This window comes from Columba livia, chromosome 3 (assembly GCF_036013475.1).
Source record: "Columba livia isolate bColLiv1 breed racing homer chromosome 3, bColLiv1.pat.W.v2, whole genome shotgun sequence".
Taxonomy (NCBI): domain Eukaryota; kingdom Metazoa; phylum Chordata; class Aves; order Columbiformes; family Columbidae; genus Columba; species Columba livia.
In genome coordinates, this window is record NC_088604.1 from 70,769,022 (window position 1) to 70,795,144 (window position 26,123).

The 26,123-nt window shown below is 38.2% G+C and overlaps 1 protein-coding gene across 2 annotated transcripts; it reads right to left on the bottom strand.

The window, feature by feature from the left end:
- WTAP (WT1 associated protein) lies at window positions 1-26,123 on the bottom strand. 2 transcript variants are annotated; one of them, XM_005507621.3, is made up of 8 exons: window positions 25,941-26,123; window positions 21,746-21,783; window positions 21,604-21,659; window positions 16,401-16,459; window positions 14,562-14,689; window positions 8,045-8,223; window positions 3,097-3,251; window positions 1-1,233 (listed from the first exon to the last, which is right to left on the bottom strand). In XM_005507621.3, the coding sequence occupies exons 2-8, from the start codon at window positions 21,773-21,775 to the stop codon at window positions 641-643; spliced, it is 1,200 nt and encodes a 399-aa protein (XP_005507678.1). In that variant the 5' UTR covers window positions 21,776-21,783; window positions 25,941-26,123; the 3' UTR covers window positions 1-640. The 2 variants fall into 2 exon arrangements, with proteins under 2 accessions (XP_005507678.1, XP_005507677.1); XM_005507620.3 differs by lacking the exon at window positions 25,941-26,123 and adding an exon at window positions 25,532-25,804.

Here is a 26,123-nt window from a genome sequence, read left to right on the forward strand (position 1 = left end):
TAACATTATTAAAAGTTTTTATTTAGGTTTGGTCAGTACAGGTAAGATAATATTGGAGTCACAGAGCAATATGCATGAACAGGATACAACAGTTCTTAAAAACTGAGTAACTATGCACACAATTCATAAACATTCGGTCACCTAAGGAGAAAATGCACAGATGTGTGGTGGGAAAAACTGTAATTAACACTGAAACTACTACAGGACTCCTTCAGTAAGTCCATCTTTTAGTGATAAAACTACTGTACTGGGCAAACTTGGCAGTCATAAACCCACAGCTATTATGACAAGTCTCGAAGGTGGTGTAAGTTCAACAGTATGAGTAAGAACGCTCTTACACAGCACAGGTTCTAGATATACACAGATTTGTACAGACATCATTTATGTTATACTTTATGGAAGTAATTTCCATTTCAACTTCACATTAACTCATATAAAAATAACTTGAGCTACACAAACGTCCTTTTAGCAACATTCAACATAATTAACTGTTAAAATTTCCAAAGTGGCAGAGGTATTGAAGCAAAAAGAAACCCACAAAAAGGCAAAATTGTGACAAGTATGCACTAATTTAAACAGCTTCTGGACAGTATCCTCTCCCAATTTAAATGACACTGTATAAAAATGTTGCAGAAAAACGTTACAAAACTGAACCCTGCACATTTACACTGGAGTCCAAACCATTCTGGACATGACGAGAACCCGCAGTTCTGTTACCTTTCATGCTCACTGTTTTCTCCTCTTGAGGATCATGATTGGAGTCTGTGTCATTTGAGTGGTGAGTGAGAGAGTTTTCACTGCCAGTGGGAGAGTCTACACTTTCATACCCAGTACTGAGCTGGTTTATGTAGCTACCACTTCCTCTACCAGTTCTATCTTCAGAGTGGTTGGACAGCTTATTACCATTCCCTGGAGAAGCCGGGAAGTCATCTTCAGTGCCGCTACCCTCCCTATAAAATCCAGGCCCAGACGTCCGCTGATGGGAGGAGCTCCCATTGCTTGGTCCGTTTGCCAGGCGGCTGCAGTCCTTCCCCACCGCCTCGCCCTGCTCTGTGGGCTCGGGAGCTGCTGGAGTCCGGCTGGTGCTGGGGTTGGCGGCCTGGGACTGCTGCTGCTGCTGCTGGTACTGCGCCAGCTGCTGACGAGTCTCCTTCAGCTGCTGCTGGAGAACTAGAATGGTACTCTGCATGCCCTCTACCTCCTCATCAAGCTGGATGATGAAGTCATTCAATTCTATATAAAGAAAACACATTTGTTGCAAATACTTAATAGCCAGTATATAGCTTGAATCTCAGACAAAAAAACTAAAACCCTGTAACTCAACATTTTACAATTAAATGTTTCAACAATTTTTCAGCCATCAGGTAATGCATGGCTTCGACACACTGCCTCTGAAGGAGGAAATGCTTAACTACCATCATTTTATACTGCTACTCAGAATATACGACAAGAAATTAATTTCCAGTGGAGGGTATTTGGAAAATAGTTCAATTCCAGCAATTAGTATTTTGCAAGTAGAAACACCTGTATCTACTATTACTCAAGTATAAAACCTTAGAAGTACTCAAAGTGACCATGAACCACATCTGAACAGATCTGAATAATTGCAAAAGCCTATTCAGCAATCAAAAAAAATTTAGTCGCGTTTCAATGAAGTTTCAGCTCTTCCTGTTTTTTAATCCTTTAAATCTTGCATAACGGGACACTGCAATACTTTCTTACTCACAAACTGTTAACTAATTCCACAGTGTGTTTTCGTACTTACACACTACAGATTTTACAATTAGGCCTGTGTTTTGGAGCAAAACAAATTTGACCTGCAATCAGTAAGAGAAACACTGACTCCCTTAGTCTTTGATTAAACTGCACCACTGATATGACAGAGGAGTTAAAATGCAAACTGCTTGTTATTTTAAAAATTCATAAAATTAAAGTGTTCTTGCTGCTATGGGAAAAAAAAATCATTAGGAAAACTGCTGCTGCAGGATTATCATTGTCTTTGTTCATATGGGGAAGAAGCAATAGGGGTTAAAGGACACATCTTGGTTCTGGAGCTTACTTTACTACATTGCATTCAAGAGCAGAAATCTTTAAAAAATGTCCACCTTTGCTTCAGTTATGAACTTGGTAAATTTAGATGAAGCGCATTATCTAAACAGTAGTTAAGCAAAAGGTAACTATTCCAACAAAAAGTAATTACAGAAAGAATAATTTGCCTTAAGAATTCTAGTTATTGTATGTCATTTTATACTATTACTTTCTCAAAAATATGATCCTATGGAGATGGGGAGGGAGAAATCTATCCTTAATACAGGATATACCAGCTTAGATTAATGCCAAATCAAGTCTATGCTATCCTACAAACTTCAGTTGCAAAACAAAAACATATCCAGTTTTATGTGATACCTAAAAAGCTTGTGTCCTAAGACTTGTTGTAATAATCAGATAACTTACTGTATCATTATACTAAAAAAGCAGTGATTCTATGCAGAACTCTCACCTGAAGACTTTTTTTTAACTTTGCATTTGCCCCTCCATTTAAATAATGCAAGAGATCAGAGTTTATACGTTATTTCAATTTAGGTTTACAATACTGTAAAATTTGGACTGTGAACACAATAATCAGATACTTTTAGTCCACCTGAGTTACCCAAGGTTAAAAAATATATATTTTTTTTTCCCTTGGGCAGTTAAAAAGCTGTTGATTTTTTTAAAATAATGTCAAAATTAATCAGACCTAACAAGCAGCATTCTATTCTCAGTGCATGCTTAGCTTCATGCAACATTAATAGCTTTCATCTTACCAGTTCACCAAGTGTGTGCAGTCTAAACATTCCCTGTTAAATAGCAAGACCTACAGTACAAAACCTGGCAATTTCAAATTCAAACACTCCATTACTGGAGCTGCAAATCCCTCCAGTCCCCCAAAGTTAAGTTTGTATTTATAATTTAAGACTACCAATGAAGACTTAATTTTCATATTTTACTTTATACTGCCCTTTCATTCTGGCAAAGATGGTTTTACAGAGTGTATCATCAGGAAGTTAAACTGGCAGAAGTGCAAGGCAACTCCATTTTCTTAAAAAAATCCCTTACCATCCTGACTGCTTTTAAGTTCCTCACTATATTTCTTCTGTAAAGCCAACTCTGCCTCAAGCTGTGCAATACGTCCTTGGGACAGCTGCCTTCCAAGCTCTTGATTCTCCTGGATAAGCATTCGACACTTCGCCATTAACTTTTTGCCTGTTTGGCTGTAAAGGAAAGAGCCATCTATCACAAAATGAATACAAAACCTTCAGTAATCTTCCTCAATCACAATTACAGACAAAAAGGAGATGCAATTTCTGCATGTCACAATTCAAGGAACATTATGTCTCAACATAATTGTCATAGCAGAAAGTCTCCCTATAGTTACCACATGCTGTTCCAACGCCAGTTGATCTTCTGTCGCTGTCCCATAAAGTGGAAGGCAAGTTTTATTACTGCAAATATGAATAAGCATATTGTTCTTTTTTTGATACCAACATCTGGATTATCAGTATGCACAATCTTGTATGTGCTAATTCTCAATTGAGTTAAATATTTGATTAAAGATGTGCCTATAATTTAAAAGATCAAGTACTGCATGAAAATTACATGTGTAAACTGAATTATAAATAAAAACCTCCTTCATTCATTTTACTAGTAAAACTTAACTATTACATTTGGGTGAACAGAAGAAGCTTGCTTGGGGAAACTTTAAATACTACATTCATTTTTCATTGTGACATCCATTTTTCTTTAAGAGGCTCAGACATTCTTTTGAATGCTGTTCAGTCCGTCTAATTTAAAAAATTCAATGTCTATTTTTCAACTCAATTTATATATCTGACAGTAATGTACACAGTCTGTTTAATGATTTCTATGGTCAGCTTCCCCTAAGCACATCTTGCCTGGTGAGCAGAAAGTAAAACATAGTTAAAAATTGGCAGGAAATTAAGGAAGGAGTATATCATTAATCTACTTCCTTTAAAATGACAGATTTCAGCTCATGAGTAATGATTATTAGGATATCCAGTTTCTGAAAGAAACAGGAAACAGGCAGGAAAGTAGTACTTTAACTGACAAGATTTTCTTTACTAAATGGGTAACATCACACATCTTTAATCTTCATGATAAAAATTGCACTGTAAAGCATTATAGGAAGTAGTATGCAAATTAATATATAGGCAATACAGCTGACTCCATAAATGAGAAAAATTAAAGTCCTTTAAGACTTTTGGTCTGCCAAAGTCAGTATAGTAACCACAAACAGTTCTCCTTTTAATAGGCCCAGCAACATAATGAAGCTGTCATCTTTTCTACAGAAGTGTAAGCTCTGCCAGGAAAAACAACAATGAAAACCAAACCAACAAAAAAAAAAAAAAAAAAAGCCACCAAAAACAAACAAAAACCCCACCAAACTTGAACAGGTTTATTGCAAATTCAATGGCAGGACTTTATTACTTTTCAAGACCAAGACGGTCACTTAATTTTTTGTTTGTTTTTAAACAAGTGATGAAGACTGAAAGAGATTTTGAGGATTAAAAAAGAAACCAGAAACTTCTGCTACAATTCACAGCCACAGTTCTCTGCTGAAACCAAAATAGTAATTTCCTTATCAGCTACCTTTTAAGCATTCAATCCTCAGTCAACTTTTAAGTTCTGCCAACTCTGCCCCATTTAACATTTTTCCGACTGACTCTCCCAAACTTTTCAGATGGGCTGCTCCAGAAGGAATCTGGCTGTGTAAGGTCCTGGATGCCTGCAACTCTGCTAAAGCAGCAGCCTTTTTTCGTTCTTGCCGTGATGTCCAATGCCAGGTCCTTGAAGTTTAAATTGTGCTGACCTAATACAGTCCAAGTCGCACACTTAAGATGCAAGTTTCCTTAGAGATGTTCATTCTGGGTAAAGCAGGACCGCTTTGGAGATAATCACTGTGACAATACCCCAAAAGTTATTAGGCAGACATGCAATGATTTTTAGCGATTCGCAAATTCCTGTTACCATCACTAAAGGTTGAAGAAGTTCACAGTTTAAGTCATTTAATGCTTTTCTCTTCACAAAATGTCAACTGTAGAATTAGCATGTACCAGTTACCTTGGAATTGGGACAATTTTAGAATCCCATTAATTTCTTCATGTCAATTCCTGCCAAAATGTAAAGTATTTATTACCTGTATAGAAATTTGCATAGTTACCTATAATGCTATTTCTTACCATCAATTTTTTTCCAGATGTTCTGAACTAGTACGGCACCATGTAACTTCCCCTTGCAATTTACAAAAAAGACAACACATGCAAGAATATAAAATCCAATAACTATTAAAATAACTTATTAGCTGAAAAACTAGGTTTGCATTCTTTTCACAAATCCTCTTGAACATACATGCAACAAAACCTGTAAGAATATAAGCGGTTAAATTTCAGAAGACTAGTATTGGTTGTACTAGGCTTACTGCAAATGACATTTCCACTAATTTTTAATCCAAGTATATACTCTAATGACAATTGAAATGGCTTAGTATAGCCATTCCTTTGACTAAATATGCCCTTTTATTTCTCCATCCAGACATCAGCAATTATTATGCTGTACACCTTTATCTGTGGTTAAGGCCCAGAACTAACACCGCTTAGGGTTGCAGTTAACATGTTACCCTAAGAGCGTCAGTTGGAGATGTGACTAAGAACAGCATCTCTTTCAAAAACTAGGTCTGATGCCATGAAATAAGAGTAATTGCATATAAGGATGGACAATTAAAGCAATTAAAAGGGGGAGGCAGGGACTGGGGACAGACAGGATGTGCAAGGAGAATGGAAAAATCTTATAAATACTTTACACGAGTCATCATTTCTTTATCTTTCCAGAAATAAAGATCAATAAAATCTTAACCCAGTTAATGAAGACAGCCTCAATTATTTACCTGAAAATAACTGTAATTTTCGGTATTCCAGCTACTGCATATATGAATTATGCACATTCGCATCACTGACTTAAATTTGTATGATGCATATTAGGGCATGTTGTAGCTACAGAAATAACAATTTTCTTTTGATACTTTTGCTTGAAATAAAGTGGTAAGTTACTTGTCTCTCCTCAGTTGTACACACACATTTAGAGACCAAATACTTAAAAAAAAAAAAAAAGAACCAACCTGTATCTAAAAGTATAAAATAACTTTCTGAACTCAAAGTTAAACAAGCAATCTCCACAACATGCCCCTGTCTGAATATTGGAGTCAGTTTTACAAATGGCTTGGTAACATGTTAATAATTTATTAATTCAAGTCTTACCTCTGTTTTGATGCTAGATTGTTAAAATCTTAAGATACTGCTATAGCAAAATCATTCCAGACGTATCACTTTTTAAAAAGTAACCTTTTTCTTTAGGTTTTTCTTTTGCCATTAAGTCATTACTCATGCAGACAAACCTGCATAAGTACACTACTCTGTGATCCCACATCAATCATCTGAAGCATTAAACAGTTACGATACTTCTGAGTTAAAAATATGTAATGCCATCTTATTAATTCATAAAAACAGACATCCAGCTGTCACAGAAGGTGATGTATTCTTTTTTTAACTTAAATTTGAACTTTTTAGGATCAAATTGAGTCACAAAATGTTGCCCAACTCTTTTGAAAACCAAAACCTCAGATTACTGAATAGAACTCAGTTCACTAAGGAAAAAAAACAAACACACAAATGCTATACCAAATCTGCATTTCACTTTACACACCTCAGACATGCCACTCCCAACTGTCCCGGATTGCTACTCTTACAAGTAACTTGGGACAACAGAACAGAGGCATCAATAGAGTAGCAAAGGCTCCTTCACTGGTTCCACCAAGGAAAATGCATGCATTTACGTTTTTTTTGGTTTGTTAAAGTACTGACTTTGTTTTCAGAGAACGAGACAATGCATAAATAACAACCTGTTCAATTCTCGTTCATCCCAGGAGTTTCACAATACAACAGTATAACCAGTAGTGTTCCTTGAACTATATATTACAACTATTTCAAGGCACATTTTATATAGAAGTGCAATACAAAAAAACAGGTGTACAAAGGAATAAAAACAGCCCACCAACACTGAAGACAGTTGCCATTGTGTGCCTTCGGTATTGAGCATTTGAGATCAGTTCTTAGTATAGAAGGATCGAAATATTCTCATTGCTGCATGAAAACATGCAATGAAATACTTATCACAACCAGTTTTTGTTACACATGCTAGTTGTGATCAAATATATATATAGCTGTCGTACAGTCCTAATTTTGAGGCGTCCGTGGTATTACCAATCATCCAGAAAACAGTTCGTTATTTAGCAACATTGACTTAAGGCTCCATCAAGTGCTAGAGAGCCCAAAGGCTAAACAGTCAAATGTGTACACTACCACTGTTGTGATAGCAAATAGCACTCTCATGGCTATTCAAAACTGGTTAGCAAGTAAACTCGTTAACGCAAAATTCACCTCATCGACTTCTGACCCAGCAGTTCAGTGAACAAGCAGGAAGTCCACAGTCTTATTGGCAAAACTGACTTACAGTGTCTCTAAGTCACTAGGCTCAAGGTTAAGAGCGAAGCATATTCCACTTCTACATTTTACAGGAATTTTACATGTTCAATTCAGGATTTTTAATCTCTAGGTTCTCTCTCCTCCAAACTGTCTGTAGACACAGTGTGCCACAGACTTAAGACTTCTGTTTCTCCCTGTATTTTCTTCAAATAGAACAATTTTGCAAATGTCTACATGTTCTAGAAAAATTTTTTCGAAGATGGCCATTTCTTCAGAATAGTCCGACGCCGTCAGGCCTCTGAAGCAAAGGGGGAGAAAAAAGCTGAAACACAAGGTTCATCTGGTAAGTTTTACATTAAGCATTACAAGCTGGACAGTATAAGAATGTGGCTTTTGCCTCAAAACGTCTGAGTCTTGGTGTGGAAACGAGTACTTGGCTGTCCCACCATAGCATTCTCGTAGTGGGACTGTCAGGGAAGTCTTGACTGGGGAGTATTTGTTTTGTTTACCTATCAGGCGTAAATTTCCAGGCACTCAGTTCATTTTGGGCTTGTTCCAGTTTGTCTTTAGTCTGTTCCAGTTCACCTTTCATTTTTAGGAAAAACAAGTTGATGGCTGGATCCACCATTGTTGATCGCAGTTGGGCAACACTAGGCTGCTGGACTTGCTTGAGGTACTGAATCTGATTCTGCATAAAATAATAAAAAGGACTGTTACTCATAAAACATTAAATAAAATTTTGAAATTATTTAGAGACAAATAAAACTAGTTATTATAAAGATAACGTCAAGGAAGCTTGCCTTCTTTCAATGCTGTAACCTGAAAATGGCAGGATAAAAATAACTTTTGCCCACCTGAATCCTATCAATGTGCATATTCACCCAATTCCCCATCCCACCACCTGCCAAGTTTAAACTTTAAAAGCTTGTTTTGGGTCTTCCCCCCCCTTCTTCTCTCTCTGCTTCCAAGTGTTTTCTACATGTCAGTTTACATTTCTCAAAGCAATGACTGGAGCATTAGAATGCTCCCTTCTTATTACATCTGCCTGCACTCTTTTGGGGGGGGTGAGGGGGAAGTATATACAAAGAGTTATCTGCTTAAAACAGACAGCTAATTTCCATGTAACTTCAGTGAAAGTTATTATGGAACACTACAACTATTATTGATGAGTAATATTTTTCTATAGACACACAGTTACTCTGTAATGAGGTCTTTACACAACAATAGTAAAGAGAAAGTACAAACATTCTACTTACATTAAAAATAGGTAGTGACCTCAGTCACTTCTTGGTTCAGGGTATCACACATTTTAGTTTATATTTTGTCAAGTAGAAACAATTCTTGGATTTTATTTCAAATAAGTGATTTTAAAGGTATTGAAATAACTAAAATATTTCCATTGACTCCACCATACTTTGAATTTTAAACAGACAACCTTTTATCTGTCCAGAACGAAATATAACGGGAATAAAGCGCTGCATAAAAATATTTTCAATAATTAAACCACTCAAGGGCCCACCTACAAATACTACTTGGAAACAGTAAGTACAAACTAAGATTATCCTAACATTTCTGAGATGGCATTTTACCCCTTTGCCTCACTGACTGTACACAACATTGCTCACTGAATAAATATCTACTTAATTTATTGATATATCTTTTCTACCCCCTTAAGTTTCTGATGCTTGCACCACTAGAAGTATTTTAGCAGCCTGTCAGTTCTTTGTGAGGGGTGGCACTGGTAGAAGGTGAAACAGGTAGTTTAACAGATGCCTGTACACACAGAGATCCTCCAGCTGGCAACTTGTATTCCAAGAATATAATTACGCTATAGCAACATGGTTCCCAACCTATTTTTAGATAGGCATCGAGGGGAAAAAAAAGACTATGTTCCTTGTCTTCCCCAGGCCCAGCTCCCTCCCTTTTCTACTGCCAGCCTAGGAACTGTAATAGATTCCTTGCATCAGCAGAGAGAATTGATGCCACCTGCTCCTCATTCATGCCAGACATGCACCAAAACACTCAAGAGGACCCAGCTGATTCTGCCTAAAGTCCTTTATTTAACAGTCTAATTTGGATCTCTCTAGCTCATGCTCCTAGGCCAAGCAGAGCACCCACACAGGCTTCACATAACACCTCAACTGTCACCCCTAAAACAGTAGTACAGAAATAATTTACTAAAGCTGAACAACCCTTGCTCATTCTCTCCACGATCTTAAAGACCATAAATCCCTCCAGTTTCCCCAAGTCCAATTTCTCCAGAATTCTCACCTCTCAGGCTTTTCTGCCACCCAGACCTAGCAACCTCCCCCCAACACGACCCACTCCCAAAGTGAGCCCAGACCTCTTAACCCTTCTGCCTGCCTACTTATTCCATTCTTCCTGCTTGGCCAGTCCAACCCTCCCATTCTTGCCACCTCTAACGACTCCCTTGTACACAACTCTTCCCACTGGCATTCCAGGTGGTAAGGGGTGTGGGATCTAAAGAGTTTTTCTGCAGTGAGGACCAACTTCTTCAGGCTAGAGCTGAATATACAGGAATAGTCGTTTCAAATGCCAGACCTCAGGACATGTGCTCTAACACCCAAAATGCCTACTGGCTGTCCGTATTTCCAAACCACAGAGCACACACTAGCTGATATTTTTCAAAAGCCCATCAAATGGACAAATAGGGAAGAATTTTCACAGGCAGAATAAAAACCTTGCAGCTTTCTCTCTGCTCTAAGCCAAGGCAGAACAGTGAAAGTAGCCTGTTTAAAGGACATCAGGTTGTGAGGGGTTTGGGTGGACTTTTTTTTTTGTTAAGACAGACAATAACATTTTCAACCCTTCTGCTTCTCCCATATTTTTGGAAACAGTCAAATCCTCTTAGCTGAAGTTGTCCAAAGATATCCAGAAAGAACAGATCCTCTGATATGAAGAATTTAACAAAAGATAACACAGTTGCTTAACAGAAAATGTAGACAAACTAAGTACAGTTATCTATTTTTCTTAAAAGGAAGAGTAGGAGGGAAGAAACTGCATACCTCGTTTCCCTGAAAATATGACCTACCCCAAAAATGACCTACCCTAACACAATTTTTCAGGATGCTCGAAATATAGGCTCTACTCCAAAAAATAAGCCCTAGTTACAGTTCATTTAAAAAGTCAATTTAAATAGCGTCCAGGCAGCTACACATGTTAAAAAGTAATAAGTTTTGGAGTAAAAATTCATGTAAGACCCTGTCTTATTTTCAGGGAAACAGAAAGAAAGAAACAGAGAAAACACAAAAGAGCTGTAACCTAAACCACAAGTAGGTTATTAAGAGTAGTGACTATCTAGGTACTATAGTCCAACTACATCCACGGGAAGCTTCCACTCATTGTTAGTTGTTCCATGAAAAACCTACTGGAGTAGCAAGTATTCCCAATGCCTGTCTGCTTATTGGCCTACAGTAGCCATGTGCAGTAGTTTAAGAGAGGGTCAAGATCTTTCCTGAAGTAGCAATATCCTCATCACCACCTCTGCCAGAAATAATGCTTTTATGCAGAAACAGCAGCTGATATGTTACCCACGCTTCCCCAAAAGCAGCAACCTCTTTATGGTGTTGCTACTGCTAGGACCGGGAAGGCAGCTCAAGTCTGATGCTGACAATAGGGCACACAGGGTACTAAACATCTAAATTTCAACACAGCCCTTTAGTTAGCCACCCTGAACTATGCAGAGTAAGTCTGCAACACCAATCAGGCTCCTAGCTCAAAATAAATTCATATATTCTGCTGCTAGACTCTGCACCGAGCAAGAGAGAAAACAGAGCTTTGCACTCAACTACCATCTTGTTCAAAAAGAGCACTGAATGAGAATCCGGACAATGATTCTGCTACTCTGACATGCACAGCTACACCTTCAAGACAGTGTCTGGTGACTTCTATAGGCTAAAGTACATTTCGTTGTGGTTTATATCTTAAGAGTACAAATTAAAATAGCAACTAAGACAAAGTCTGTCACACCTTACTTTAAAACACAGCTAGTGTATTTTAACTACTGAGGTGTTTTATACATCAGTAACTGGAAATGTCCTTGCTAATGTCTTTAACAACCATCTGAATACGGTATGGTATTTTTAAGCTTTTATTAATTTCAATTTGAACATGACAAGTTTGCAAGTAGAATCACATTGAGTGATAAAATGTTGCCCAACAGTAATGAAAATCAAAACCTTAGTACTAAATAGAACTCAATTCACTAAGGAAAGAAAACACACAAATGTCAAACTAAATCTGCATTTAGCTTTACACACCTCAGACATGCCACTCCCAACTGTCCTGGATTGCTACTCTTACAAGTAACTTGGGACAACAGAACAGTATAAAACCTTCCAAAAATACATTAAGAGTAATATGAACAATAAGTTCATATTATTCATATTATATGGTAAATATTCATCTTTAGTTTTCAAGAAAGTTGACACCATAGATGCTCAGTCTTTCTAATTTAGATGTGAGAGGGAATATTAAAGGCTTACATATAAATAATTACCAGTGGTATATTTTACATGTAAATATGATTATAAAAAATGGTTAACTATGGCAAAAATACAAGTTACTTAGAGATGTCAAATAACTTATCATATGGTGAATAGTTTTTTGTTCATTTGTGAAATGATTTAGCAACCTGCAGCTTAGCTTTGTGTCTCATCCAACACAACTTATTTTGCTACTGTTACTGTACTTGACAAAAAATACTGCCTAATACTACAAAACCAAGTCCTCCAGAGCTTCTTGCAACTTTGTGCATTTAAACTCAAACACACTTTAAGGTATCAGTATCTTCATTACAGCTTTTACCCCCTTCTTCAAGGATGCCCCTTCCTACCCTCCATGCACTATGGAGCAGACAACATACTTGATGTCATTCATTTATCAATATCCGGAAAAAAATAAGCACTACTTGGGTGTGGGTTTTTTTTTTTTTTCTTTTTCTGGGTTGTCCTGCTCCCCCCCTCCCCCCCCCCCTTTTTCTTAGGTCCACAGAAATTAATAAAGGCTTTAAGGAAGTTCTAAATAGATGTTCCAGAATGCCTTTTTATCACAGCCATAAACATCTAACAAAGTGCAGCAAAAAAATCCTATAGTCTTTATAAGCTTGTCAAAATTAATTGTTTTAAATATCTGAAATTTGTGTCTAACTCATTCTTTTAAAAATAAGGAGGAAGAAAGGTGAAAACAGTACACACAAATTTGGTTTGGTGAAATGTTTTCAATTTAATTTTGAGCTATATGCTCAGAAGTTCAAAAACAAAAAAAAACCAAACAACTCCTATTACTGCTGTTCTTCACAGCAGAATTTATCAATAAAACTAACAAGAAAAGTAGGATTAATACAGTGATTTATTACTAGGGAAGTGTTGCTGTACAGTACCAGAACAGAGCTTCATTAGCATCCTGAGCTGCATTAGGAGGAGTGCTGCCAACAGGCTGAGGGAGGTGATCCTTCCTCTCCACTCAGCACTGGTGAGACAACTGGAGTACTGGGTCCAGTTCTGGGCTCCTCCAGTAAAAGAGACATGCATGTAATAGGGTGGAGTAAACAAAAGGCCATGAAGATAATTAAGTGGCTGTAGCATCAGACAGACAAGCAGAGGCTGAGAATGCAAGGGCTGTTCAGCCTGGAGAAGGCTCAGGAGGATCTTATAAATGTGCATAAATACCTGATGGGGGGAAAACATAAGGCAGAGCCAGGCTCTTCTCATTATGCCCACTGAAAGCACAGAAGGCAAGGGGCGCAAATGGAAACACAGGAAATCCCACTTCAACATATGAAAATGTTTCTGGTTTTGTTTTTCTGTGACTGTGTTTGAACACTGGCACAGGTCCCCCAGAGAGGTTTTGGAGTCTCCATTCCATAGGAGATGCTCAAAACCCAACTGTGCAGAGTCCTTAGTAATACAGTCCAACTGACCCTGCTCTGAGCAGACAGGTTGGACTAGAAAAATGGCAAGTCTCTTCCAACCTCAGTGATTCTGCAATTCATTTTTTGCCACTGCAAAGTAAGCTTTTTTCTCTTCACCTAATGCTTACTATAAACTAAACTTACAGTCTCAAGAGAAGTTCAAATAGTATGTACCAAGTGTCACACCATTATTCCTGACAGCTCTGAAAATCCACAGGAAAAAGGAAAAGTAGGCTAAAAGAAAATATCAGAAGAAAGCTACAATAGTAATTTTTAGTGTTGCACAAATTTTATATTTTTCAAAAGCTCTCAGAGGTATATTACTGAAATTAGCAAGAAGCAGCTTTTTACAATCTTCTCTCAGAAACTGAGAAATTAAAGCAGCAGGTGAAAATTATGTTAAGAAGCTAATCCAAAAAAGATCGAAAGTCCAAAAGTGATAGAAGATAGTTTCAAGAAACCAAAACTAAACAGAAGAAAACAGTGACAAAAAATCCACTGAAATAAATGAGAAACAGAAATAGCAAGAAAAAATATATTAACTACAAAGAACATTAGAAACCCCGAGAAGATCTGACACATTTCAAAATTATTTTCTCTGAAAGTCAGTAGCTCTTTCCCCTACCTAGCCAAGCAGATGCAGAAGTTTACAAATACCTCGCTATCCAAATTAAGCATAAATATTAGCCTAAAATCTCCTAAATGAAACCCAGTAAACTCAATGTTATCCTTACATTTCAATTTGTTCCTGCACCCAATGACAGTGTCAGAAGTAACATTTTTGGTAAATATGCACAGTTGAAAAATGCTAGACTAAAGTAAGCATGGCTCACGCAAGAATTAGCTTGGTTCTGAAGCAAAAGTCCTTCCAAGCACAATTGCTGCTGAAAATCACCTGAAATAACTAACATTAAAAAAGCAAACTTTAAGAAGTGATCTCTACTGATTCAGTGAAATTTTAAGTGCCCTGCCATTTATTCAAGCACAGAAAATGTGATGCTATAGATATACAGAAAATATAGCACATGAGTACTGGCTCAAAAGCTAATATCCCTGTAACAGTCTGAAAACACTTAGCCTCTTTAAATACTTACAGTACACTCTTGCATCTCCTGTTCCTTAGTTGCCAGCCTCATCACCAGAATATTTTCTCTTCGGGCAGACTCTTGCTGTTGCTGTTTCAACTTCTCTTCAGATTCCCTCAATCCCGTCACATCATTGGCTAATACAAGCAACGACATACAAAACGCACATTTTATAGCATCCTCTCATGAACAGTTTTTGAAGACAGCTGTAAGACTCTAAAGACCAAACTCAAAAACAGCAAGTGTCATAACCAAGGTTGACTATAATAAGCATAAAAAAAGAAAAAAAAAATAGCATTAACTCTTAGAAAAGCTTGGCAACAACTGATGTTAAATACATCTTAAGATTTACTGAACTTTTGAAAATGTTTCTGTGTTTATATAGGAAATAACTTTTAAATTGCTTGCTTAACCAACTATTACAACTTGCAGTCTGAAACGTGGAACTGTTCTTTTATCTATAAGAAACGCTGAGACCAGGGTGAGGGAAGGGGGAAGTCTACCCTCTGATAAAGCAAACCACAGTCTGTAAAACAGGGCCATTTGTGGTCAATCTTCAAACTGGTCTCAACACCCCATGAGTAAACAGTTAAGACATTCAAGAACTTCAGAAAGAGCAGTTCAGTCACAACTAGAACTCTTCTGATTCATGAACATTTATGAAAGTTTATATCCGAAATGAGAGAAGGCAGCACAGCACATTTCCAAATTACTCAAATGGGAAGACATGATATAAACAGCAAATATTCACTCTACTCCTTATCACGTATAAAAGAATGGAAAATTGGAAAAATTAAGATTTTTATTTTTTCTAACTACTTGAGAATAATCGGCTGTAAATGTAAACTTAGAACACCACAAATTGCTTCACAACAGTTATTTAGAAATAGTTCTTCACAGATGATTCCATAATAGCGATTACTACAGTCTGTATTAGAGTTTCCAAAATTGAAAAACTGAGAATTTTGAAACAACTTATTTATGTCAGGACAGTTTGAGATTAGAATGAAATCAAATGCTTCCATTTGCTATATTTTAGTCCCTCCAAAACATTATGGGGTGGCAGAAGAAGGATGTAACAACAGAAAAAAGAGATAACACATCTGTTTGGACGACAGAAAAATACCCTTCAAACTCAGTGATACTAAGTCTTTAGACTGAAAAGGTGAGCAGAAAACAGGAAAGAGCTCATCTCTAGCTTCAAACACAATTTTTAAAAACTACTTAAAATTCAGTCACTTCTAGAACATAGCCAGCTTTCCCCACTTGAGAGTAGGATGTTTGTCCCATATTCTCTTTTGAAAGACTGAAGTACAGACTAAGTTTTAAAGATGACATAAGACTGACAAACAATTAGTTAATTTGCCTGATCAGATCAAACATGACTTGGGGACTCATTCTAGACCTTTACCTCTACAAAATATTCCCCCTCCCACGTGGTTTACAATCCTGTTAGACTACTCAAGGCACAAACATTCATGGAGAATTTTGCTAGATGATAACGTTTCCTTTTCAATTAATAAAAAAAAAAAAAAAAAAAGAAAATACACCTATTTCTGTATTTTTCCCCTAGCAGTCTGGGTAAAGATGGTCTTACAGATGTAAAAATAGATTTTTACATACTGTGTGAGACCTGAAAAGAAAAACAAACAGCTGAAAAAGCTTGAAAAGGCTGAAAACTTACACTAGAATAAACAGGGATTTTTTTTCTGAAAAACAATTGACATACAGATTACCTCTTATTTCTCATGTCTGTAATGTCTGTGCTTTCTAAAACTATTAGTTGAACATTCTGCTTTATACAAAAATTCAGGTAACTCCCACCATTTTGAAACTTGACCAACTTACAATTAAGGTCTGTGTACTTGCCCTCCAGAGCTTGCACATATGCTTCATACTGTTTCCACCTATTGCAGAGACAAAGAGGAAAAAAAAATTTCTGAAGCTCAGTTTAATTAAGTCAAGGCATCTCATCCCACATTCGTACCACAATCAGAAAATATCAACAGGGAATTATGCAACTGCATAAAAGACAATTCCAGTTTTTTTTAAAAAAAGTGTCTTTTGATCATAAAAAGTTAAATACATTTTGAATCTCAAAAGGGTAAAAAGGTAGCTGCATGTTACAACACTTGACATCTTAAAACTTACTGTAATATTGTGGACAAACACCGCAATCAAACACTTATTACTTAGTTATTTGTCTAAGTACCTAAGATACATCTCATTCTCAAAGCAGGAAAATTTAAACAAAATTCTGTAACAGAAAACATGAAGTCAACATCAAGCCTGTTACCACGTGAACAAGACAAGCACAAGTGTATTACAATACACTACAATTCAGCCTACGTTAAGTAGTTACACCAGCTCATTTAAAACAAGACCATACTCTGATTATTTTCATGAACCAGAAGCCAAACAGTTTAATAACTCTTTGAAAGCATGTTATTTAAGCAACTCATCCAGAGTCAGAAAACACACACTTAAGAACAGCATTGGATTTGATATAAACCATCAAGTCAGTAGCAAAGTCTGCAGTAAAGCTTAACATTACATGCCTTACCAACAAAGTTCACAAGATAGTGTTTTGGGTTTGGTTTTTTTTTTTGTTTGTTTTTGTTTGTTTTGTTTTGTTTTTAAAAAAAAAGTACCTCACTTCTAATTATGCATCATCCTCATGATAGTACAATTCCACATTATGAAACAAATCTAATAGCTTACCACTACAGAAAAGGAAGGTTTCTGTTCCACCCTCCCAACCACTCTTTCTCCCTGAGACCTATTTTATATGCCAGACTTGTAACTCTTAACTCCCAACCCCATCTAAAATCAAAACTATAAAATCTAACTCTAGACCATTTGCTAAATTCAAACAGGTCGTTAAAAACAGAAGTTTCACTATTCGACCTCTAAAAGTTCTATGCTAGCTCAGATTTCAAACCTCCAAAAATTAAACTGAAACAGCTAAATAGCAAATCCAGAAAGAACCTAATTTTTACATGAAACAATTACATGAAATGAAAGAGTTGGTCTTCAAATACAGCTACAGGATTACCTGACTTTCTAAGTTACATCTCACAGCCTGAAAACAATAATTCTGTCAAAATCCTGACACTCTCCCTCCTCCCCCATTAGGAGCTATACAAAGAGTAAGTGAAATGAAGACCTGCAACACAAGCTAAGTAGACATGACAGATCACCACTGAACAAAACCAAACCAAAGAAACACCATACACAACACATAGTCTGTGGTCACTAAAAATGTTAAGAGAGAAAAATCTCTAAGTCACCTCTCAACAAATGCTAGTATTTAAGCAAGAACTGAATTCCTGGAAAATAAAACCCAGAATGCACTAGGCCACATCACAGATTTTTCAAGTCACATGCCTGCCAGCTCTGCTAGAAACATGACTCTTCATACAGTTCATCTTCAAGCAAGCTTACAACATTGTACAGAATAAACTTGTGATCATCACACAGAGTCAGAGAGAATTCTTCAATAATCAAGCCTTCAGCATTAGAACTTGTACTTTTTCTACCACAGTAGCTTTACTTTCACACACATGCACTATCTCAATTTGCTACAACTATAGAAGATTTCAGAAGCAATTTTCTCTTCTAGGAATTGAGATGGTTTTCATCTCACTTCAGACAAACCAGAAAGCTAGCAATCATAGAGACAAAAATTCAAACCAGGATTATTTCATGTGATTGAAAAAAAAACCACACCAACAAAAACACCACCACATATATATTAAACCAGACGAATAGACTAAAAGCATCAAAACAAGAAGTGAAATAATTAAAGTTTAAAAACATTCACATTAATGAATTAGACCATCTCGTAACTTCGGCTCAGAAAAATTAGCAACTCTATCAGTAGGCCCCTACGGAAAGTGGACTGATTTGTTTTCAAGCTTGCAGTTGCAATACATCTGATATGTATATATTTTTCTAGTGTTCTTAGTAATCCTGAGGACTAATATGTCAAAATATTTAGCAAATATATCAACAAGACAGTTTTTCAAGAACATTCATTAAACCAAGTTAAAGGAAGAAATAAAGATTTATATATACATACACATACATAGACTACTTTTAAGTATTTTTAAAAGTCTTGTGATGGCTTTGATAATTTAGTTTTCACTTAAGTGTCTAAGTGACTTAAGACTTTAAACACCTTCAGTAATGTTCAAGTTCTTAAGCATCCTCTTGCAGTAACTTTTCTTGTTCAGTGCCTTTAATAATCTAGTTTCTTAAATACTGTCTTTCCAGCTTGTTTCACTGATTGTTCTCCCTTGTTTACAGTAGTAGCACAGATCATTAACAGAAGGAATTAAAGTGGAATTCTTATCTTTCTAAGCCCAAGTTACAAAGCTGTACCTTCTGAAGTCACACAAAAGAAAAAAGAGAACAAGGAACTATGACAGAATATTTTTAAAAATGAAGACGCTGAAGCTCATTTACAACATGTTTAGCAGTCCAACTCTGAACATTGTTAATTCTTATCTGTTTATTTCTTTTTCTCTATTATGTCTACACTGGTACAGAGGATCACATGATACTAAAATCACACAAGACAGGTGTAAAACTGTATTTCTAGGTCTCAAATGACCACATGAATGGTGTTTGAGTCTGGAATACCATTCTCTAAATGGACAATTCTCACAGAAAGTCTAGTTTTACCTGAACAATACAAGGGCAGTATTTCCAGATGCACAACTTTGGTCTCAAATTGTACAACTGAATCTCCACATACAACACTTTTGCTTCTGTAGTTTTGTAAATAATATTGACTCCCAGCTGCCAACATGCAAAGCTGAGGTAAGCCTGCATTCCCATTACATGAATCTCACATGCTGTTTTCACACTGAGCTTGAAAGAGGTGACAAGGACAGCAGTTTGTGGAATGCTGTAATGATGTCTTTGCTCAGTGATGTTGAAACTACACAGCAGAAGCTGAGGCTCATCTAGCAGTGGATACACAATCACCTAGAAATCCCAGCTACTAACCACAACTCCAATAGAGTCCAAAGGTTCAGAGCTACAAGTCACCAACAACAAAGAGAGCAAGTATGATTCAAAACCTCCATCAGGTCCTACTGCTACCAAAAAATGGTTAGAAAAAAGATTTAATATGTCACAGAGTAGGTCTTTATTTGAGATCCAGCTGGAAACTTTAATGCAAATTGTATTGAGAAATATTGTGATTCTCTGCACAAAAATATACAACTTTCCCATAAGACACCAGAACTCATTAAAGACCTCTCAAATTATGGAAGCTTCCATATAAATAATGTTCTAAAAATTACATACTTAAAGTATTTTCCAGCTAGCTAACATTAAAGGTTCTTCAGGGAAAATACTTTTGCCCCTAAATACATCCCAAAGTTCAGTAAAAGAAACATGCTCAAAAAAATCTGTAGTTGATAAAAACAAATAATTTTCTCCCCCCAAAAATTATGTCAGAATTAAAATTTGAAGATGGTTACTAGCACATCATCTACTACACTAGGAAAGCATTTCCCTCTGGGAGATTTCTTTGCCTTACTTGAAGATGATAGATTCCTTCTAGCAGGTTTCATCTATACAAAATACCTGCATTAAACTTAGACTGCTCTGTTAGTGTGTTCTTGGCTCTACTTTCTTCACAGAAGCTCCCACACAGTGCAGCTAAGTAGTTACTACATTAAAGAGGGGAAGAAAAGATGAAGAAGATGAGTCCGCAGCAACAAGTAATGAGACAAGCAGACATTCCCAGAAGGCCAAACTGAAAGGCTTCTTGCTGATCCTGCTCACTTTTAGTTAACAGAAGCAAACCTAAATAAGCAAACCTAAATTATGTACTTTGTTGAAAAGAATAGTGGAGTTGGGATTCATTGAACAGGAACTGACAAAAAAGAATTAGTATTTTCTACATATCTGTTTTATCTGCAATTATACAGCAACAGTGGGAATAAGGACATGTCTTTACAAACTTGGGAGTTTGCTATCCCCAGGGATAATCTTGAGTATGGAAACTTTTATAAAAAGGTTCACAAGGCTTAAACCACTTGACATCAAAGAAACATTTTTTCCTACTATTCAAATACATTTTCCTTTACTACTCAAAAGGCTAGACACTCATAGGAAGCCAGAAACCAGTTTTAAACACATGGAACCAGGCTATTTTCACTCCCCTAGAGAGAACTGTCACCCCAGAAGTAGATGGCAGGATAGTTTTCCCAGAAGAGGAAGTAACTGATCATAACCTTTAAGTGTTGCACTTGTATTTTGAAGTTTCTACACAGTTCAGACTTTGTTCTATGAAACAGCAATATTTAACTTGACATCTTAATAATGCTAATAACTCACAGGGTACAAAAAGCCAAGAGCTAAAGTTTACCAAAATGCATGCACAAACTACTCTAGCAGATAAACAGATGACCACAGATGCCTGGTTTAGTTAGCTCCTTGTTCACGGATCAGGAAATTTAGGTGTACAAAGACAAAGCACTTGGGTCTGTTTCTTTAAGCAGGCAATCTGTGTGACAGGGTTGCCTACTTTTTTTTCCATGGTGACACTTAGCTTTTAAAAGGTGAAAAAAAATAGGCTCTTCTTTATGCAAGTTCTAGGTGATTAAAAATTCATTTTAACATTTTGCTGTTAATATCAGAATATGCTGAGGAGATAACTGCGCATACCAAGAAAACCTAAAACTCATCGTAGGAGTAAGGAGTTGACACTTTTCTGATGTTTAAAAATAACCTGCTATCTAGCAAGGAATGTAAGCAACCACATCTTCCAAAGTTAGAAACTAGAAAAACAATTCCTATTCATGTATTACAAAACATTGTTCAGGATTTTGTCTCTAGAAATAGTGTTTCCACCCCAAACCACACAGAAAAATATCTGAGATAGGATGAGAACCTTACAAAAGAGATGTGTCATGTAACAGATAAAATAGTTTTTCAGAACAAGGATGCTAAAAAAGGAATGGAAGAGGGAGGTCACACATCTTCCATTACACATTCACTAAAATTTTAAGACTAAAACTGCTTTTTACTTTACCTTAGGATGAGCTCATCTCTAGGTAAAACCTTAAAATCTGCTTCACTAAGGCGAACCTACAGAGCAAAAGAAAAATCACAACTTACCAAGCTGTCATGATTACCTGGGAGGGGCAAGGGGTCACAAGTATTTTTAAACATACCTTCTTTGGGAGCGGTTCTTCATTCGTCATCGTGAACTCTGAAAGAGAAAAAAGGGAGCTCTAGTTAGTGTAGTTACTAGTGTACATGAAATGCTGAACAAGTTAAAAGCTTGTACTTCTAGACTTTTTAATTTGCAATATTAGACTACTGAAATACTGGTTCCACGCAATGCAAAGCCAGAGTACAACACACTATGACAAGTTCACTGCTGTAATCCACATACAAAGTCAACAGATGCATTTTTTTCTAAAAGTTAACCAAAACTTTTAGATGTCTAAAAAGCCTATCAGTAATCAATTCTTCCTGTTTACCTAAGCAACACCCCAAAACTTTGTCCACATTTGTTTAGATCAAACAGACATTTTGTATGTGCCTACATCTATTTAATGTAATTTATTATGCAGAAGATAATCAGAGTCGCAGGAACACAATTGAAACTACTATTTCAGTATCTCTTCGGAATAAAAGTAAGTAATTTGTGAACATTACCACTAATGTTTGTGTTACGCAAAAATAACACATGCTTTCATGTACTTATTCTCTTACTTTTAAGATTCTGATAAACAGGAAGTATTATGAAGTTATTTTAAAACCCTTGTGAATATTTTTAGGAAAAGATGTCAAATAAATGGCTTAGATACACCACCAAATTCAATTCCTTCTGTGTGTACATAGCATAAAAGGATTGCCTTGTGCCAGGTTAAATATTCATACTTCCTTGAGTTACAGGACCTGCTTCCTTACCTCAGAAGTATAATACATCGTATTTTCTACAACTATGATTATATATTAAAAAAAATGAGTCTGCAAAGATTATAAGCACACAAGTAACAATGAACGCAAGGCTTGCTAGAGGCATGCATCTTCACAATATGCTTTTCAGCAGAAAAGCAGCATGTAATATTAAGATTCAACAAGGTTGTAAAGCTACTGCGATGCACATATGCCAGGGAAAGGATGTGTCAGCTCCTTAGTTGAGAACACTTGGCTTCACAAAAACAATGTTCTATAGCAGTCAAAAGATATTTTCTCAAAAAACTTTTATAGACTACCTTAGGTATTTTCATGACAACACACAACTAATTACTTCTCCAAATACTAAACAAATGCTGAAATTGTTTGTCAACGGGACAAATACACACCAAATGAAGTAAAGCCTCTTCAAACTACAGTAACCATTGACAAATACACAGCATCTACCAAATAAGGCCCTGGTTAAAAAGAAAAGAACAACCAAAACAAAAACACCCCACAACACACCCAAAACACAGCAACACAAACCTCCTCCAAATAAAGAAACAAAAACCCCACACCAAGCATGGTGCACTGATGAGACAACTTCCAAGCTTTTCATAAAATAAAAACTGACATTAGAAGCCAGGGAAAGGTTTCCAAAAACCGTCAGCAGCACATTTGACAAATGGCAGCTTCCTGTTCCTAGTCTTGGTAACACAGAGGCTGTTAAAGTGCTTCCCTAGCCTAAGAGGTCCCTCCACGCCCATCACCTTCCTTCTTTCCCACCAGAAATTACTCAAGCATTTTGCTTTAACTTCTGGATACAGCTCCTTATTTGAGATCGTTTTACCAGAAACATACCTTAAGAGTATTCAAGCAGAAGAAGCTATTAAGACAAACTGCTGGTCCCCAATTTGGTCATCCAAAAATCATACAGAATAACTTGAGATCACATGGATGCTTGCGACCCCTGTATTTAGGCCACCTACCTCTCCCACTAAAAGTTTTCCTAAAGGTTTTTATAATCTTTTAACTCCTCCAGTGTTTGGAATTAGTTTTGAATATCTCCACAAGATATAAGTCCTTGAGACAGACAGAAACATGCTTTTCAGATGTCCCACAGAACTACATCTAACACTGATTAAATTGTGCACAGATGATATCAAGTCATAATTTGTGTGTTCCTCAGAAAAGTGCCAGAAGCATACAAATACCAAAAGGTGAGTTTCCCCAAAGAGCTGGCTTGTGAACTCTCCAGCAGCATACAACCATTAATACCTGATTGCTGCCATAATCATAACTGAAAGAAATCAAAGGCTGATATTCCATCTAAGTACAGGTACTCAATCTCATATCTCTAGACCTCATGCAAGGTTCCTGCATCCAGTTCTCTACAGCAGCACCAGACCCAGCTACTCTAACCTCTTTGCCCAGCACACCACCATTTACAAAGCCATCTCCTGCTTTCAAAAGAGCACAACAGTGCTGAAGACTGAAGTTACAGGCCACCACTTTACAGAAACTACCATCTTACCGCCAACTACTATCACTTGTAGTGATAAAACTGTACACTAAAGAAAAAAAAATATACACACACTAGCTAAAAATATTCGACAAGTTATTTTGGAGAAGCAAGGTTGATCATATCTACAAATTGAACACTGGTGCTCTTTCTGTATCTGTGAATTTCACCTCACTACTCCCATGCAACAGCATTTTTGGCACCTGCAGTAACTTATCAAAAGCTTAGAAATTACTGCTCTGCCATTTTGCTCAGTGTTTTTCAGAAACATAAGAGCATCAGCCTGACTGCATCAGCTTTCACAGTTATTTGCTTTAGCTTTCTGTTCATTAACAGATTAATTTGTATGCTACAAACAATAACAAGTAAAATGTTCATTCTTTGAATTTAATGCAATAACTTTTCAAACACTGTACAGCAAGAGGTGCTTCTCATCCCTTGGCTCTACTCTAAAAGAGGAGATGATCTCTTTCCTATGCAGATCACAAATATTTTGCAAGAGCATGACGAAGTGTTATTTCCTACAATAAAAAGAATCAACGAAAACAACATTCCTGTATAACTGACTGGAATTAACACGATTATATTTAGTGATTTATATGATGAACAGCTTAACTGTACCATCCTAACTAAGCACTTTCACGATTTTGGGGAAACAACGGCTGCTACACGCTGCCCCTTCAGTGTATCTGCTCCTAGCAACAAGGAGTATAAAACCATATTCCATACTTGAAGTAACCCTGTAACGGGCACTGCAGGAATTTTTCAGCAATCTCATCAAGCTTTAGGCTTTTATGGCAATTAAAACATGAACAGAACTGAAACGAGGAAAGTGCATTTTAACTCTGGGAACTCCCACCAGTCTGTACACCCTTCAGTACCATGTTTATAAAGCGCATGATTTAAGAAGCAAAAACAAACAAAAGACTTAATAAGTATGAAAAAAACTAAAAAAAAAAAGGAGCTTCAACAGAACACTGTGACCGGGCAGACTCCGCGCCGGCCTCAGCATCCGCGGTGTGCGGACGGGTTCCGCGCCCCCTCCCCCGCCCGCGGCCCCGCCCCCTGCGCGGAGCCCCCGCGGGCCGGGCGCAGCTGCATTGGCCAGACCAGCTGCAGGCACCTGACAGACCCCGCTGCCACCGCCTCCCGAGCCCGGGCACTGCCCACCCCACCGGGCCGCCCTCACTCGTCCTCAAGAAGGGATGAGAGAAACGCGTCTCCCGCACCCGGGGGGCGGCGGCTGCCCTGCCCGGGCACGGCGGTTGCCGGAGGCTGGGGGAGGATCCCCGCCGAGCAGCCTGGCCGGGCTCGCGGCCTCGCACAAAATGGCTCTGCGAGTGCTTCCGCTCCTCCCCCCGCTCGAGGTGAGGAAAGGGAGCAGCCGCTGCCGCGGTTTGGCGCGCCGGGACCCCACGGTGCCCGATACCTCCCGCGGACCCCGCTTCCTCCAGCGCGGGGCCAGACGGCGGTGCCGGAGGAAGGGGGGCGCTTGGCGGCGGGGAGGAGCGCTAGCGCGGCCACTCACCTCCCGCCCGCGGTGCGGAGGCCTCGCTCTCCCAGCACACTAGTTGCCTGGGCCGCACCCGTCACATCGAGGGCGAAACTCCGCCACCGCTCACGCCTGCTGCTACTACTGCCGCCGCCTCTGCGCCCACAACCGGCTTCACGGGCACCGCCGCTGCGGTGCCGAGGCCGCGTCCCCCGTCCGGGCTCCCTCACACGCCGCTCCCGCCCGCTCTTTATTTGCGGATTTTCTGCGCTACAAAATGGCGCCCAAGGAGGAAATGAGCGCCCCGCCGCCCCGCCCACCCCCCACGTTAGGGGCGGGGGATGCGCGCGCAGCTAGCGTGGGGTGGCGGGAGCGGCCGCGGTTGGGTCGGCCGTCTCGGCCCTGGCTCGCCTGTGGGTCTGACTCTGGGGAGGCTGCTCCGCACCTGCCGGGCCCGGTGTTGGGGCCGTCCTGCCTCGCCGGTGTGGCGGATTCCTGGGCTGATTTGAACGTTGTTTTGAAGTCCGTTAGTTCCACAGGCGGAGGGGAGCGAGCCGCGGGGCATCCTGGGGCGGGCGGAAGGATACGGGCGCTGCGCCCTCACCTGCCGGCGGGAGGCGCCGCCGCG

Coding starts and splice junctions, on each gene's coding strand:
- WTAP (XM_005507621.3), bottom strand. CDS start 21,775: ATGACGAATGAAGAACCGCTCCCAAAGAAG. Junction 21,660..21,745: donor AAGAACCGCTCCCAAAGAAG/GTATGTTTAAAA, acceptor TTTGCTCTGTAG/GTTCGCCTTAGTGAAGCAGA. Junction 16,460..21,603: donor AGAGATGAGCTCATCCTAAG/GTAAAGTAAAAA, acceptor TCTCTGCAATAG/GTGGAAACAGTATGAAGCAT.